Genomic DNA, 18,152 nt, shown 5'->3' with positions numbered 1-18,152 from the left:
CATCAAAGGCGCCGACCCTCTTCAGAAGAGATTCTTTAAAAAGGGACATTGTGTTTCCCTCCGTCTGCTGCTCCTTTCATTTCTGTTCAATATTCTGTGCTCATTTTTGCTTTATGCACTGCTGATAATGTTTATAAATCTGTTATGGGCTATTTAGCAGTGTTAAAGACTGTTTTATTTCATGGTACAGATATTTTTAATATCAGGGTTATTTGATTTATTCAGGAAATCCCTATAAGATTTATGTTGTTTTTTTCCTCAGAAAATAACAGCAATGACAAAATTAGATGTAACAGATTACAAAAATGTAAGCAGAACAGTTCGAGGGTAGTAAAGTGAAGTGTCTAGCCATCCGAGTTGACTGATAAGATTGTTAATTAGCCTAATATCAGTGGCTCTTGTTGGCAGGATATAGAGATCCGTGGCTTTCAAAACTAACTTTTGTGCCAGTGTTTTGGGAATTTCAAGACACTCCAATGGCTCCAAAAGCCTACTAATAGGCATATTTTATCATGAAACTGTGAAAAACATACATCAGAATTTGTTAATGTTCACACTTTGTCTGGTTGGATTTCTTCTGGGAATGAGAAGCAGCAACTGATAAAGCAGCTTTGATTTATAGTGTCAACAGACGCATATTTATAGTAATATTTTAGTAGATGTCTTGCATACTTGTCCCCTTCACATCTTTATTTTTACATTGCACATATTTGATGATTAAGGTACTTTTCTGAATCCAGTAGATAGTTTGTATAGGAAAAATTGTAGTGTTTGACCTCTTTTTCAGATAGTTTTGTTAGATTTCTCCTACCAGGCTGCATAAGCAATGGTGGGGCTGGATGAGGTTCCACCAAGAATTACAACAGCCCCACTTTGACATACAAAATCCTGTCTGAATTCCTCCAGTAACACTCCCATTTACCATAGCAACCTTATGTGCAGTGTGACATCATGACTGTCACGTCTCGGAAGATGTAATTATTGAGTTAGGTTTGGTAGCAGAGTGATAAAAATGCATCATAAAACAATTTCGAGTAGTGAAAATGAGAAAGTTGAGGCAAGCATAGAACAGGTGGAACAGCAGGGGAAGACCACTTGTGACAGTACTGTAGCTCAACGGGTGCCGCTCCCCGCTGGCACTGCTGTTAGCGGTGATAGCCAGCCGGCAACCAGGGGAAGGAGCTCCACACTCAGTGCTGAAAAAGTTTCCAAAAAACTCCAAAATCAGCATGGGAGCTTGATTCAGAGGTTGTATGAGCAGGACTCCTGATGCAATGTTCACATATTTACTAATGATGCAACTTTTTGTAGGCTTTTCCTGCACAGTCTCCTTCTTTTGTGCTTGTTTGTCGAGATGTGAGATGTAGTTTTTTGTTAAACTGCCAATGATTTTTCAGTCAGTTTTCAAAGTTGACAAAGGGGAAAAAAGAAGAACACAGAAGTGTTTCTATATGATATGTGAAGTTAATGTTTGTCTGCACTTCACTTCACTAAAACAAGGAGAAATCCCATTTAGGATTATAAATTTTAAAAAAAATGCATCTGTTTGATATGTTTTTTCCACAAAAAAGGGCAATTACCTCATTAGAAATTCTTAAAATGTCAGTGACTCCTTCTGTCTCATAGAAAAATCCAAAATCTGTAAATATGCAAATATTTTTAGTTTTAAAAGTTTAACTGTTGGACACAAGATGTCTCCTACTTCATTAAAATAGTCAATTCTCAGTGTTTGTGTACTGGAGGCTTCAAGTTTCCACATCACACTTGTGCATGTTGAATAATGGAATACGAAATATTAAATCACAAAAAGTTGGTAAGAAGTTTTTGCACATATTAGAGGATTATCCTCCTCTTTCTTTGTTCCTTTTTGATTGTTTTTTTTGTAGATTTCTGTGAACTTTATGATAAATGTGGTCTGGCTGTGTAAGATAGATTCATGTACTATTGGTTTATCTGTGTTGTTGCACTTCTCTCTGAGCACAGAGAGAAGTTGATTCAGGTCTGCATTGATTACTGAAAGCAATTTTTTTTGTGTGCGTGTACATTCATTATGTTACAATAAAAGCTACATGCCAAATGAGAAACATCAGCGGGACCTGCCCTGAATAAGCTAAACAAAGCGCAGACAGCTTCTTAATCAGTCTGCCTCAAGATCCCCGACACTGTAATCATTTTAACATCACTCAGATTGTAAATCAATTCAAGAGACAATGACAAGGAGTTTCAAGATGAGTAAGATGTCTGTGTATTTGTCTGATGATACTCAACACCCACAAGAACTATAATATGGTACACTCACTTGGAGCCCACTTGTTCATTGAATATATAGTAGTTCCTGTTAGGGTCCTTAAATTATTTTGCTCTGTAACAATTCAGAATCTGATTTTGTCGCTTTTTGTGGGAAATAGAAAGTTTTTACATTAATTTAGGATCATCCATTGTAGATATTGCTTTGATTTCCACCAGGCCAACCAGAGAAGACAGTGCCTGCCATCTCCGCTCAGTTTTGACTGGATTTAACAGGGTAGAAGGTGACAGCTTGAACAGTGCTCAACGTGCATTTGATATGATTCACAGGAACTGCTCAGGCTGAGAATTCTTTATCTTCTTGTATAGCAGAGAATTTGTGCTTTTTCCAGATGTCAAACATCACTTTAAAGTGCCTTTTAATGTAGTCTCAGCGTGTGGGTGTGCATGTGAAAGTGTACGTGTGCCGGTTTGTGTTTTTATGGCTTTTTCCATGCTTGACCTTCAGTGATGTGACTCATTTAGGTGCTGGGAGAGTGAGCCTGAAAATTCATGAGAAAAGGTTATCTGATTGCGGTGCAGCAGGTCGGTGTTCTTCGCCTTTTGCACCAAGACAGCATTAAGACAGCCTCGCCAGTTAATTCAGAAAAAACCAAATGGCATTCACTGTGCTTAATTACGTCCTCTGAGGTGGATGAAACACCGCTGTGGCCTGACAACACTAGCAATAAAATTAAAGATGTATTTTTTTTTATTACATAACTGTGATCTTTTGAAAGGGTGACACCTGTTGAGGGCACTAAGTGGGCTCCACCAACAGTGCTTCATCTGTTATTTCTTGAGTTTTCTATGCTTGTTTCTTAGTTTTTACAAAAACAGTGTCTAATAGTGGAAAGCTATGAACCAAAACCTGATCTAAAATAAACATCCAAACTATAATATTCATGCTTTACATGTTTTTTAAGTATGTCATTTACATCAGAGCCTGTAAGAGCGTTTACTGTGTAATCTTCCCCTAACCTCAAGCACTTTAGAGTACTCTCACACCTAACCTGTGATGGAAGATATGTGATTTTAGCATGAATTCACAAGCTAAACTATGGCTGCAACTGATGATTATTTTCATAGTTCCCAGAGTTTGTGGTTACTTGTCCAACCAATCGCCCCAAACCAAGAGATTTTTTTATTAACATAGAGGAGTATGAAAAACAGAAAATATTCACATTTAAGAAGCTAGAACCACTGAACATCTGCCATTTTTGCTTTAAAAATGCTTGAATGATTATGAACTGAGTAATCAAAATTGTCACTTATTAATTTTCTGTTGATGGACTAATTGATTGCAGCTCTGTGTATATTTATGCAACACTTTCCTTGATCAATCAGGAAGAGAAGAGGAGTTAAAACAGAGGCGTGTTGTAATTGTGTCCTTGTCCATGTATTTTAGCACTTCCCCTTTAGCTAATTTGCATATCAATCATAACCAATCAAATCCAATTAAGAAAACAAGAATGCATTTAAATACCAGGCATAAATGCAAAGACCCATAGACCAGATATCATTATCCACATAATGTATCCAGATACAGATTGCATGTTAAAACCAGGTGTAAATGGGGCTTTTGTTACACAAACACATCAGGTTCAGTAAAGTGCTGCATGACTTACTGTCAGTCACCAGATTTTGATTTCTCCTGGTGAGTCCATGTGTGTACCGATGATGCAGGATGATATCACCAACACTGTCCAGTCAATGAGTCACCCATCAGTCCATATGACTTCATGTTTACAGCCAGTGTGAACATAAACCACAACCAGAGATAAAGGCAACAATGTACTATTTTTTTCCTTAGTTCAGAGCAAATGACCTGAGCTACAGGTGTGAGCAGATATCATAGAAAGTGAGATTTTTTTCACATGTTGGCGCCGGAAAAGAAAAAAAAAGTCACTGAATGCAATCCAAGGTGCAGAATCGTCTAATATTGACGTTCTTATCTGGTGATAGGACTGTGGAGTAGATGTACTCTTGAGGATGCTCCCAATTAAAGTTGGAGCGAGCAGTGAAAGCGATAAAACCCTCCAGGGCTGTACAGTACAGAACAGAACAGATACACAAAATGCAGCAAGGCAAGCAATGCCATCAGTGAGTATGGTAATAAGGAAATAGAACAGGTGGAGCTGGGTGTTGGAAGTAGATATCAATAATCAGACAGACGATATACAGCATGTAGCAGGTGGAACAAAGAACAACCAGCAGCTGCAGCAGCATGTGAGATTATAAAGACTGACTGGTGGTTTGGAAAGTTGTCTGATATTGATTAATAACTACAGGATCACTAAATCGTTTTTTTGTTACTTTCCTCTTCCTCCTCCAGGATGTCCTTCCCTCATTATTGCCCCCCATCACTTTCCATTACCTTCAGCTGTTTCCTCTTAAATCTAATTCCTATACTTTTAACATCTTTTCTTTGGCTTTTTTTCCCTCTCAAAATCAATGTGTGTAGGAATTTAGTGTTTGAAGTGAAACTCTTTTTATTGGTATATAAATTAATTATGAGCAGATTGTGTGTGATGGACTATTCCTAAAGCCTGGGAAAACATCACCTGTTCAAAGAGACTGAAAACAATCTTGATGGTATCAGATTAGCTTTAAGGGCATTTGGCTAGAAGAAGACAAACAAGTAAAGGCGTTTGTTGCTGCTGAAATGTATTACTGCTTAGTAGACTGTTACCTCTATAACAGAAGCTGCAAGTCATTTTCTAACTCCACCTGAGATTGTGTAGCTCCGTCTGTTCAAGTCTGTTTCGTCTTGATTTGAGCTACGCAAACTCAAGAGAATAAAATGGTGCATTCATCACGACAAGAGCCACAGCAAACAAACATTAACAAACCAATAAATCATCTCAAAAACTCCCACTTGCATTTATAAATAATGCATATATTATATTAACTCAAGCAATAATAACTCCACTCACAATCCACTTATGAGAAAGGAGAGGGAGGAGTGATGGTGGTACTTTACTAAACATTAAGGGCGCACATGTTGCAGACGTCAAAGATTATACTTGTTTGCTAAAGTACTACGCACATATCAGTCCCATATAAGTCCTAATTTTAAGAGTCCTTAGTTTTTGATTTAAGAGTAATTCACAAAGCCTTTTAGTGCTAAAACTACCTCCTAAATCTCAGAAGAAGAAGTGGTAGTCAAGAGGACTCCTAAGTCACTAAGACCTGCTTACAGTCAGCTGCTGCTTAGAAAATACAACAGTAATTCTTGCTTGCATATTGAGATAGCAGGTGAGCTACTATGGATCAAATCAGCTCACCAACAAATAGAAACAATCCAATAACAGTGGAGATGACGGTTTGCACAATGCAGTTTGCAGTGCTGATGAACTCTGAATATCTCAGCTGTCTGCAAGAATTACTCATCAAACCAAAAGTGCACTCTAGCTGACAATTTAAGTGTAGATTAAATAATGACCAACAGCCATCACTAAATTGCCCAGTACAAAGGTAGTGTTCACTGATATGTGAAATATTTGTAAATTAAATATATCTATGACACATGATGTCAACCATAGCAACAGGGTTAATGCCCATATCTTCTCATTGCTTAGGTGTTCTCTCAGTTCCTTAGTGAAAGCTGCTTTCAATACCTAACATAAAAGTCTCATTAACTTTTAGCACCATTTAGGCTCCTCGTCCTCCTCCATCTTTAACTCTCTGGAGACATTTTCACCCACAATAATAAAAGTTGGTTTATGTTCAAATGTTTCAGCAATGAACACAAATATGCCACCAGCTGAGATTTAAATGTAAAATGGAATGACTGATGTTGGCTAGCAATTAAAAAAAAAATCTGTGAGGTTTGAAAAACCATCCGCTTCAAATCACAACGGCTGAAAAAGTGTAGTTCAGCCTGAGAGTTTCTAGATCATCAGGTCAAGTGTCCCTCCCCAAAACTTCCTCATAACTGTTCATCAAAATAACTCACTTTTTGCAGAAAACACAGATATCTGGCTTCACCGGTTAAAGGTAGTTATGTCATAGTTTAACTTATATAACTCATGTAGTTAGAGAAATATTTGTAGGGACAAATACTGGTAGTTACGTGTCACTAGCCATACCCAAATCTATGCTTCTTGCTTCTACTAATAGTACTACTTGTCTTGCTGCTTCATTAGTGGCGGCATTACTCACAAATAAATCCCAACTATTGCTGCCTCTACTACATCTAGTACTCCACTACTGCTACTATTACCAATATAAACAAAAATAAATCATTTGTCTTAGAGACAAAGACACACAGGTGCCGATTGTACCTCAGGCCAGATGCCCAGTGAAGCACAGCCAACAGTTTTTCATTTTCTGTTTCTTCCTCCCTCACAAACAGACTACAATTAAACAGCCAGGTATGCAAATGATCTTCTTTTGTTTCTTTCAAAGGTCTTTCTGTTTGATTCGTGGGAATGAACAAGACAAAAGCATGTTTATGAAATTTGCTCCATACACACACAAGTACACACACACACCAAAGCAATCTTTAAAATGCCACTCATATCTTCAGGTACTGCACAGTTTTGTTTATTACCCAAGTGACAGAAGTTCATCATTCCCCCTAAGCGGTGTTTGAATGGTCGTGTTTCTGCCCGTCACATACAGGGAGCAGTGCTGTGAGGCTGCCTGCAGGACACAGCAACAGCAATACATTCTGCTGGCGGTATGGATGTGAGTTCTCTGAGAATAAAACTGAATATTCAAATATCACTCACGATGATGAAGTAACACCAGACCCACCCCGGCCGTATACAAGACACGACTTATATAAATCCAACGCTCGTCATCTTCTTGAGGGATTGAAAATGTAGTCCAGCGACCAATTTTCCAAGGTCTGAGAGATATAAATATTTCACTTATAAATATTTATACCAACTATGCAGCATCAGTTTTGCCTCTAGAAATGCATTAGTCAGTGATCTGTGCTTAAGTTTGAGATTCTCTTCACTGCAAAGCATATTAAAGTAAGAGTAGAGTCCATTATGAGTGAGTTGTAATTGTGAAATATTTATGGCAAGCTAAACTGGCTGTATCACTAGTGGTGAGATAAGTAGGCTACTCAAATCTTTAAGTAAAAGTAGTGATAGCACAACTTAAAAATACTCCATTACCAACAAAAGTCATTAAAAATTATTATAAAAGTATTATCAACAAAATGTATTTAAAGTATCCAAAGTAAAACTTCTTTATGCAGTCTATAAATGGATACTTACTACTGATGCAGAAGGCGAGAATTTAAAAAAGCACATTGGCATTCATCATTGGATGGGATGATGCGATTAAAATGCCATGATCAACTGTATTGAATGCAGCACTCAAATCTAACAAAAAGAGGACACATTGTTTGAATCGAAATTCGCAGGTAATTTACTACCTTTAATAAAGTGGTTTCAGTGCTATGGTTGGTCCGAGCCAGTATAATATAGTATTCAGATGATCATGTAGTTGGTCATATACAATCTTCTCAAGAAGTTTACTAAGAAACGGAAGATTTGAGATTGGCCTGTAATTAGCAAGGTTACTAATGCCCAGATTAGGCTTCTTAAGCAGAGGTTTTACCAAAGCTGTTTTAAAAGCAGAGGGAATGTACCTGATTGCAGAGATGTGCTGATTATTCTTGTTGTTTCGTGAGAGAGGCACTGGAAGCTGGATTTAAACAGTTTGGTAGGAATGGGGTCAAGTGTACATGTGGATGACTTCATTTTGTTGGTAGTGACACCAGTTTCATCATCTGTTGTCATAATAAAAGATGTCATAGGTGGAGGTTCATCCACTGGTAGGTCCAAAATGGTTAATGAATCTGTATTTATAATACTGGATATAGTGGTGTCAATTGTTGCTTTAAAAAATGATGCAAATTCCTGACACTTAAGAACTGAGGATTGATCATTTAAACTGACAGCCGGAGATGGATTCAAAAGAGTGATGATCATGGAGAAGAGGACTTTGGGGTTGTTGTGTTTGTCTTCAAGAATGATCTTTGAGAAATGGGCTTGTCTTTCTATTCTGGCAGCATTATTTTTTTCTTTTTAGCTGACAAATAGCAGCAGTTTTCCAAGGTAATTTGTGGGCTACTTGTCTTTTTTTAATTCTTGGAGGAGCAACAGTGTCAAAAGAAGACCTCAATTTATTATTAAAACCATCACTAGATCATTAACTGAGCAAACATTGGATGCAGGAAAAGTATTCATTTAAAAATCTAATCGTAAAATTTTCATCAAGGATTTGCTTTGCAACAACAGCCTCATTACACTGTTTTGATGCAGACATAGTAGCATTAAATTATCAGAAATGGGAACGTTGGTGATATGGGAGATATCTATTTTGATATCCCTTTTAATGACCAAATCTAATGTATTCCTGTGGTTGTCGGTGGTCCTCTATACATGTTGAACAAGACCAAAACAGGCCATAACATCTAAAAATTCCATAGCCTTTGAATTAGCATTGTCATGTGACATGAAAGTTAAAATCGCCAAGTAAAATAATCCCCTCATAACTGTTAATGATTGACATGAAATCAGAAAACTCTGATAAAAAGTTGGTGTTGTGCTTAGGGGGTTAATAGATAGCCAATTAGTACAGTAGACTGTTGAGCTTTAATAACCAAAGCTAAGTATTCAAAGCTTAAAAAGTCTCCAAAACAACACTTTATTAGAGAATTTAGTTATTAGAGAAGATACCAGCAACTCCTCCTCCTCTTTTATCTACATTACAAGAGTACAAGAAGCCATAAATTTGGAGGAGATGATTATGGAATGGAAGCTATTGGAAATAATTACTGAATGAAAAATATATTCATTTAAATTCTTTAGGGGGTCAAGAAAGACCTGTGTCTTGTCTTGTGTTTTGTATGTAAAAAAAAATAAACAGAAACAGTTGTAAAATATTTGTAGTGGGGTAAAATACCTCAACATTGTACTTAAGTACATTACTTAGAGTAAATGTATGTAATTACATTCACTAACACAAACCCACAGGAGGGTTTTTTTTTTCTCTTTTTGTTTGTTTTTTCTTTCATTTTCATTTGGTTATTTTACTCTCTACATGACCCCAAATCAGGTAATTAAGGGAGGAATTAGCAGTGCGCAATGAATGACTCACTTAATTACAGATTTGAAGATGTTGATACCTGGAAACCCTTCCATTACCAATCAAGGCACATTTTGTTTATTGAAAGTTTGCAATCTGAAACTTTCAGGCGAGAACAACATTTCCGGCTCAGTGAGCGTAAAGATGTCAATCAAGCTCCCATTAAATACAAACTTATAAAGATAGTATATCTGCCCTCTTGGGAAACATGTTTTGGTACATGGATGTGAAAAATCTGAGCTGAGCGACGTCTGTAATTGGTGAGGAGCGATCTGCCTCCATGCAAAAATTATGAGGCTGGATAAGGGGGAGGCTATTTGTTCTGATGCTGTTCAAGTCAAGCTAATTAATTTCAGTCAGGCGTGCTTTGCTGTCAACATCCTTTGGCTTTAATAATGGATTTCATTTTTATCAGATTCTGTCTGGTACTTGCATTCTCAAAGAGGGCAGGGCCAAATTTATTGATTTTTCCCTCTCCTTAGAAATAGCAAGGATATGTACAATGCTACAGTTTTTTCATCATATGCATGGAAATTTGTCACCTGCACCGTCACCTTTTTTCCAAGGTAGTGAATTGGATTCACAACACACAGGAGAAATTATTAATTTTTGATCATGTAAGGGTTTCCATAGCATTTCCCCTATCTAACTTGAACTTAGTCAGGGACAGGAGGGAAATATAATCCTAAATAATGAACTTATTACTTTCAGTCGCTGGCTTTACGTTTAATTTCCCAGCAGAGAATATACAATACAAGTCACCTTTTATTCTCACCTACAGGTCTTTACTTCATTGTTTTTTCGTCAATAGCTGTGAGTAATGGACTCCCTTAACACCTTTTGTTTTCTGACTTTGAAATGGATCCCCAGGGGAATTATGCAAGCATCTGTAGTTAATTTCAGTCAGATATCTCCCAACACTCTGCTTCATTGTTTTGCATAATGTCCATGAATAATGGACCTGCCTCAGTGCCTTGTCTTGTAGGTGTAGTCCCCAACAGGACCTTGTGGAAGCAGAAAATCCCATTTGGGGATTGCTGTGGGAGTTCATTTGCGCCAGGCGTAACATGTAGCACTGTGTGGTTTGCTGTGACTGTCTGAATTATAGGCACCCTCAGTGCGTGTCTCCTTATCATTATCCTTCAAAGGTCATGCAGGTCGACAGTAACAATGGTGAGTCTTGTGACAGATGTATCAGGAAGGTCAGGCCTCGTCTGTCTGTATTTGGAAAAGGTTAGAAAAGTCAGAAAGTGAGTTCCACTGTGTGTGAAACTGAGATATTTGTTGTGAGTTTGTGCGTGTGTACTTACAGTATGTCTTATCTGTAGGCAGTGTTGTTAAAGCCACAGGACATTAAAATCTGTGATGTATCATTTGTTGGGTCACCTTAGTATCTTTTGATGAGAATAAATCTGACAAAAGTTTAAAAATGAAACTATGTCCTCTGGAGTAAATCCTCCTGTAATTGCACACTTTTCTCTTAAATCCAGACCAGCTTTTTACCACTCTGAGACTTTCTCACTTAATAGACTCTGGAATGCCAATATTTTGGATTGTGAATGACTTCTTATGATTTCACGCTGTCTGGCCTTATCATTGAAGTATCAGTCCGCCGTGTTTTCATTCTATAGAGGACTTCCAGCTGATGTACTGACCTTCTGCAGGCCATGTTGGAAGTCCTCAGCTTCATAGCAATGGGGAGCAGTGAGTGGTTTCTAAACTTTCTAACTTTTTCTCTGGTATTAAAATATATTTAATCTCTAGGCTTTTTCAGATTGATCATACAATTGATCTTATCTTCAGATATTATCTTTATCTTCAAATAACAAATGACATCCTGTAAAAGGTTTTCTTTTTAATCATGTATTTATATTATTTGTATGTACTCTGGTGACCCTTGAAAATGAGATTTCAACTTCAATGAGATTTGGGACCTGATTAAGTAAAGGTTATATAATGTCAGCATTTGTTGCAGTTGACAATCAGTTCAATCCAAAATATTTAATTCGTGCAATGCATTCGTGCATTTTGCAAACATAAAAACATAAAATAACAAATAATCCACTCACGTACGATATTATGTGAATGTAGACAATGTTCAGTATTGATGTCTGACATCAAAGCTCTGACCTTGTCACTCTCTTTCACCAGGGAGTGGGGAGTGACAATAATAACTTCAACCCCTATTGGGAGGTAGCCTATAGGTGGATGCTGGGTGGAGATGGGGCCTTTAAAACACTATATGAACACCAGAGATGCTGGCAGTCACTTACATGAGTGGTGGAGCAGCAGACATGGCAGCAAATGAGTGAGCAGAGCACTAGCAGATTAAGTACACCACCATCATGACAGGCGTCTTCTTCATTTGCTTTGCCAAATTAACTAGAAAGCTTGCTGGTATTTTCTTGAATATTTTGAGAGACTAGTGACAAAAATGTTGATTGTGCCACAGAAGCTAATTGGGACAAAGTTGTTAATCAGTCTATTCCTTGATAATCGTCAGATTTGGGGGAAATGCTAGACTGCTAAAACTAGCAGCTCAATCAGACACTAATTAGAGAAGCATGTTCAAAAATGCTACAGTCCTAGCTTGACCTAAAGTCTGGGTAGTGGGTGTCAAGTTTGGCAGCATTTCACACACCATATTGAAGATGGAGAGAAAAAAAACGGCTCACTCATAATTACTGATTAAAAATGACGAAAGAATACTTCGGAGGTTTCCAGCCAAGTGCTCTACAATAATGGATTTCTGTTCAGGTGATCAGTGCCACTACAAACTCTGTGTTAAGCAGTGTCGAATTAGTGTCAACACTAGAGTATGTCACACTTCAAATAATGGTTATTTAGCCATCAAACTGAATCAAATAAGTGGGAGCAGCATTACAGGCATCCTAAACAGGTTAGTGGAGACCATGAGGCTTACTACAACGAATCAGGCTTTAATGGAGTGTCTGTTTGTCAGGATTAAGTTGTTTTTTTTAAGAAACAATGGTTTAATTGTCAGTTCAAAGTTTTTTTTATCAGTTTGGAGTGTCAAATGTAGAGTTGTTAAGTTGTTTGTGGACTTAACTCTACTTTTACGACTAAAAAACAGATGCAGCGACTGCAGCCATAATGCCTGTATTATAAATACAAAATTTCACTTCACTAATGTAGCAGCAATATTTTGTTATCAAGTTTATTTGCAGTCTGGCGGCTGAGAGGCACAGCTGTGTAGCCTGCTGTCAGCAGAACCTACATCTATCCAAAGTGAAGGCAAATGTTATTACTTAAAGGCTCAAAGATAGCAAAAATCAATGACTGGCACTCTTTGTCAGCTATATTTTGCCTGCTGTTATTTGGATGCAAGTTCTCTAGAGGAGTGTGCAGGCTGCAGCCCTGACATTTGCGCTTAATGCTCATTGTCTAGACTGAAAAAGGAGTTTTTCTATTTTATACTTTTCATTGCAACACTTTAAGCTCTGGTCAAGCAGCAGCTGCAGTACAACAAGTTAAACCTACAAGCAAACAAAGCTTCCTCTCAACAACATTTTTCAGACATGTCTAATTACTTTAAATGTTTATCTACCTAGGTTGGCGGATAAAGAGAATGTATTCAACTTTGACAAGAATTTAACATAAAAAGAAAGAAAGAGAAAAAATAAATTGTTTGCCACTACACACAGAGATCCTTATAAAAATGCCAGCCAGACAAGTGCTTTGACTTTCATTTTACCTGCTTAAGTAAGGAAATTCAGATTCAATATCCTTACCCTGAAACTTCTCACAATTAGAAGAGGGGTCATTGCTGAGGTGAAAAAAAGTGCTGAAGTAAACAATTTATGAGATGGTGTAATTTAATTTCCATATCAAAAGCATAATGTGTATTTGAGTGTTTCCAGTGAGTGCTGTGCTGCTTTAGTATTTTCTTTGATGTGGACACATTTGTGTTCAAACAAACACATTATCAGCTCCTCCAGAAGGACTAGACCAAGACTGCTTAGCAGCACACAGGATTCATCCAGCACATTTTATCTGTCTCTACACGACTATAAAAAGATCTGTATATTGACTCTACTTTTCTCTCCCCAGGAGTACCAGATCGATATTATCTTCGCCCAGACCTGGGTGGACACCCGTCTGCGTTATAACAGCAGCAGCATGCGGATTCTAACCCTCAACAGGTATAGTGGATTTATTGAGGATATACCAAAAATACACATACAGTATCATTTTAAATTCCCGAATATGTCAGAAGCATCAATATTTGTTGTAACTGCCGTAAGTCTTTCTCCGCTTCCACTGCAGTAACTATTGTGTCTAAACATTTCATACTGTGCATATCTCATTTGAGAACAATATTCTACTCTCTCTTGGGAAGACGCCTTTAATTAATGGAACAAATTGATTGATGTGCTTTGTTTTCCCCATGTCGCCCGGCTATTTTATTATCCTCTTATTGGGAAGTGGAGCTGCTTCATGCATTTCAGAGAAATCTGAAGGAATTCAAATAGCAATCATCTCATACCTTCTGGCCTCCTCTCTCTCCCTCTCTCTCTCCCTCTCTCTCCTCTCTCTCCGTCTTTGTTTGCCTCTCATTCAACCAGCAATATGGTCGGCTTAATCTGGCTGCCCGACACCATCTTTAGGAATTCCAAGAACGCCGACTCTCACTGGATAACAACGCCCAATCAGCTGCTCAGGATCTGGAACAATGGAAAAATACTCTACACACTGAGGTAAAAAGCTTGAGTGAGAAAAAAAAAATCTGGTGATCCATTTTCTAAGTCTGATCTAAATTGTTTTCTCTCCTGTGTTTATGATTTAAGAACAGGTGAAAAGAAAAGGTTTTATTTGGATAATCTTCATAAATTCCTTAATTTTTTGTTTCATCTGCGAAAACAGGTGGAAAAAAGTTTTGGCAGGTGAATTTTTTGTTGCTGTTGTTCTTGTAGTACTTATTTTGGCCACACAAGGCTGAAGTGCACCACTATCCCTTGTTCTAAATAGGACTTAAATCATTCATGTTTTCTTCCAGGTGAGTTTTAATTTCTTCATTCACTCTAAACGCAAGGTACATGTATTGTGTGTTAGCAAGTTATGTAAAATTACTGTCATGTCTTTCTTTTGGCTCAAAGTGTATTTCAATCAGCGCTAGTCTGCTGTTAGAGTTAGCTATACTGACATTAGCTGTTAGCCTGCTAGCTAGTGAGTGAAAAACATATTGTTCATGGCTAACCAGCAGCTACAACCTAGCTTAAGTTGACTGCGTTGCTAACGTTAGTTCACTGTTATATTAGTCATGGTAATGGGGACACTTCACCCCTTATGAGTGGAATGTTTTACCAATAAAGATTTTTTTTTAAAAAAACCTTATGAGTAGAACATTTGGACACTTACTAAAGGAATAGGATAACTTTGTACATTTAATGATAGCTATACACAACAGAATAAGCACTTTGGAAACATTTGGATTTTGGCAATTTAAATTGATATGGTTATTATTCATATTTATGATATAGAATCGGATGCTGTTTATTAAATATTGCAATTATAGTGTGACTCTTATTGTTAAACAGTTCTTCAGTTGACAGTTGTGCCATTGATTCTTAGACAATTGATTCTCAAACCTTTTCATGTTTAGGAACCCCAGATTGATATCTAACAAGCTGTGGACCCCCATTTGATGAAATTTTTGTCCCAGGGACCCTTATTGAGGAGGTAATATTAAATATGATTAAGTAGAGAATTCCATAACTGTCGATACTGTAGGTGAGGATTGAAACCTCTGATCAGAATAGTCATTCTTATACATTGTGTTAACTTCTAGTGAATAGGATATTAGTAAAAGTGAACTACTCCACTTTTTTACAGGGACCCTCTTGAACCCCCTCAAGGACTCCTGGGTGTCTCCGGACCCCACTTTGAGAACTAAAGACTTAGACCAATCTAAATCACCTTTGAGGCCAGTCAGCTCATTTTTTCTTGTTTAATATTCCAGAGGGAGGTTCAACATTTGACTTGTGGTTCCAACAAATCCCTCCTAGAGGTGTAATCCACATCAGTGAAGGAGGAGGCCATGTAAGGTTAATAAGCTTTGTTTATTTATTTAATGAATAAAATACTTAAGAAACAGCATTTATGACTCTGAATGATGCTTTCTTGTTTCACAGGGGGCAGAATGCTGTGCACAGGTAAGGTGTTATAAAGTATGACCCAAGCTGTCCAAGCATATTGGAGCAGTGAGCTAAACTTAATTTTGTTGGCAGATGAAAGTGCTCAGAGAGAAAATATGAATGTGTTGTTAGTCTTACCTCATGAATACTTTCATGCGAAACACAGTAATGATTGTACAACGTGCAGTGCATTAAAAAGATCCAATTTTAGCTCACTCTCTCCATACATTATAATTATGCTTCTCACTTTAAGAAGTGGATTTTCCCCTTCCCTTTCGTTTTTTACTTTTAGACCCTTCCCTTTTGGCATTATATACAACAGAAGGGTATTGTTGACTGGAGAAGAGTCATATAATTTAAATGAATCATTCTTTCTCTTGATAAAATCTATAGGAAAAATACAGTGTGCACAATTCAAGGGTCCAAGCACATGCCTCCATTGTTGGCCAAGTATCTGAACCTGATCAGATGAGGACATGACAAGTTTCCAGCTTTTTAGTATTGTGTCAGAACCTCTATTTTTGGATGATATAATCAGACATTTACACAACCTGATTAATTTCACTGTATGCAATCTCCACTCAGTTCGGCTTTTACACCTGCACCATCCAGGGCACCGAAGTACACCCCCATTCATTAATATGGGGGGTGTGGTTCAGTAGACAATAATTCCTACATGAAACTGCTCACAACAAGGCCTGTAGCTTATCTTGAATAACTAGGTCATGATTTTTGTGAAGAGATAATGCTTTTGACGTTTTCAAATGTATTTCTTTGAGCACCATTCAGCTCCATTGTATTGGAGTGAATGCAGATATCTCTACGACAGATATCTCTACGACAGATATCTCCAAAACTAAGCAAATCACACCGAAATGATGTGGATGGATAGATAGCACTCTGGGTAAGGAGAAAAATATACTCTTTTGACCTTTGGGTGAACTGCCCCTTTAAGGTGAAATGAAAAGGCCTGCACGATGGATCAAGTAAAGGACTATGGTTTATGCTCAAATGATTGGTAAAGTGTTATTATAAAGTATACTTCTCTGATATTTTACTTGCCATGAATAATACAATAAAGCAAAGGCAAAACAAAAATTAGTGTGTGTGTGTGTGAGTTTGTGTGTATTAGGTGTGCATACAAATACATTATTTGGCAAAGCACACATAGTGTTTTTTTTTACAAAGTTCCTCCCTACACGTTACACAGTGTGTTGTCTCTGTGTTATGGGTGTATAAGTAGGTAGAGGTCTGGCTGCAATGAGGCGATAAGTAAAGTTTTAGCTCAGTAGTCAGCGCAGTCATCTGTGATCTGGGAGACTCCAGTTTGAGACCCAGTGTGGGGGCCTCCTTCTTAAGGTACTTTATTCATGAACACTTATTGTAACACTTTAATTTTCAAAAATTAAAAGCGTTATAAAAACAAAAACAGGATTTTTAAGCCTTGTTCCACTTTTATTTGAATACAAATACAAATAATTTTACTGCCTCAACAAATATAGTCCCTAGTGTGTATGTGTCGGTGTGTGTGTGTGTGTGTGTGTGTGTTTGTGTGTGTGTGTGAGTACAATGTGTCATGGGTGTGTGTCTCCAAGTTGTTGTGTGTGTTGCAAGATGATATGTTGTGTGTGTGTGTGGGAATGTGCGTGGCATTAACCCAGCCCCAACAAGGACAAGAATGGGGACCACCTTTCATTAAATGTGATGCTGTCATTGTAAGCACTGTTTTTTCTGCATAAATATGTATTCTGAAAGGAGGTTGGTCCAATGGTTAATATTTATTGATTTGTTTTATTTCCAGTTTTAGAGAATTGTTTTCTTGGCGACAGCTAGAGAAACGAGCAAGCTGTTCTTGTATTTGTTTGGTATGTTGATTTCTGAAATGTCTCCTAGCAGACAGAGCTGTGGGGATGAAGGCATTCTGCAGTCCAAGATGGTGGAGAGTTTTTGTGTTATAGAGTCCCAAAAAGAGTGAACCAGTTTGCAGGCCAAGAGTTCATGAAAATAATTATCTATTGTGCATTGTGAGCAACTGTCTGTGTTTGCCAGTCCCATTTTGTACATTTCATACATACATATCCAAATGTCGGTTGAGGGAGAGATATTTAGTGTTCCAGCTGACTGCTGGGACTGTTACAGAATTATCTGAGGTTAATAAAAGTCCGTAGAGTTTTGAGGTCAGTTTATTTAAATTTGTAAATCAAATTATATCATTAATTACTTTGGAAGGTTCACAGTGGGTTATAAATTATGTTAATTTTTGTTTTGATTATGGATTTAAGTTTTAGGTATTCTAGAAACTGGTAAAAGGATTGTTGTGGAAAAGAGTGCATACTAACTTCCACACCAGGTGCTCAAGCTGTAAAGACTGATAATTACACCTTGAGGTGGACGGGCAGTCCATGCCTTTACTTGAAGACTTTACCAACTTTTATGTAAACAGTGTCACAGCTCTTGTCAATCAGATGTATTTGATTGACTTTTTGTGCCCATGTGTGGTAGTGAAGAGGGGAATTGTGGAGTTAGAAGTCGGGTTGTGCCAAATAGCAATGTATTTACACAGTGTTGGAGTAGAATTAAAAATCTTAATGACTTTCC

At 37.4% G+C, this 18,152-nt stretch overlaps 1 protein-coding gene and 1 long non-coding RNA gene across 4 annotated transcripts in view; both read left to right on the top strand.

Moving 5' to 3' along the window:
* LOC122976312 (gamma-aminobutyric acid receptor subunit gamma-3-like) overlaps positions 1-18,152 on the top strand; it is a 125,749-nt gene that overhangs the window by 38,914 nt on the left and 68,683 nt on the right. For all 3 annotated transcript variants that reach the window (XM_044344717.1, XM_044344719.1, XM_044344720.1), the window contains exons 4-5: positions 13,471-13,562; positions 13,986-14,117. In XM_044344717.1, coding sequence (XP_044200652.1) covers positions 13,471-13,562; positions 13,986-14,117 — 224 coding nt within the window. The remainder of the gene's footprint in view (positions 1-13,470; positions 13,563-13,985; positions 14,118-18,152) is intronic.
* On the top strand, positions 14,125-16,728 carry LOC122976316. Its single transcript, XR_006400906.1, has 3 exons — positions 14,125-14,416; positions 15,380-15,464; positions 15,552-16,728. It is a non-coding gene; the product is annotated as an uncharacterized LOC122976316 (long non-coding RNA).

Source organism: Thunnus albacares, chromosome 24 (assembly GCF_914725855.1).
Source record: "Thunnus albacares chromosome 24, fThuAlb1.1, whole genome shotgun sequence".
Classification (NCBI taxonomy): Eukaryota; Metazoa; Chordata; class Actinopteri; order Scombriformes; family Scombridae; genus Thunnus; species Thunnus albacares.
This window is presented reverse-complemented; position numbering and strand designations above follow the sequence as displayed.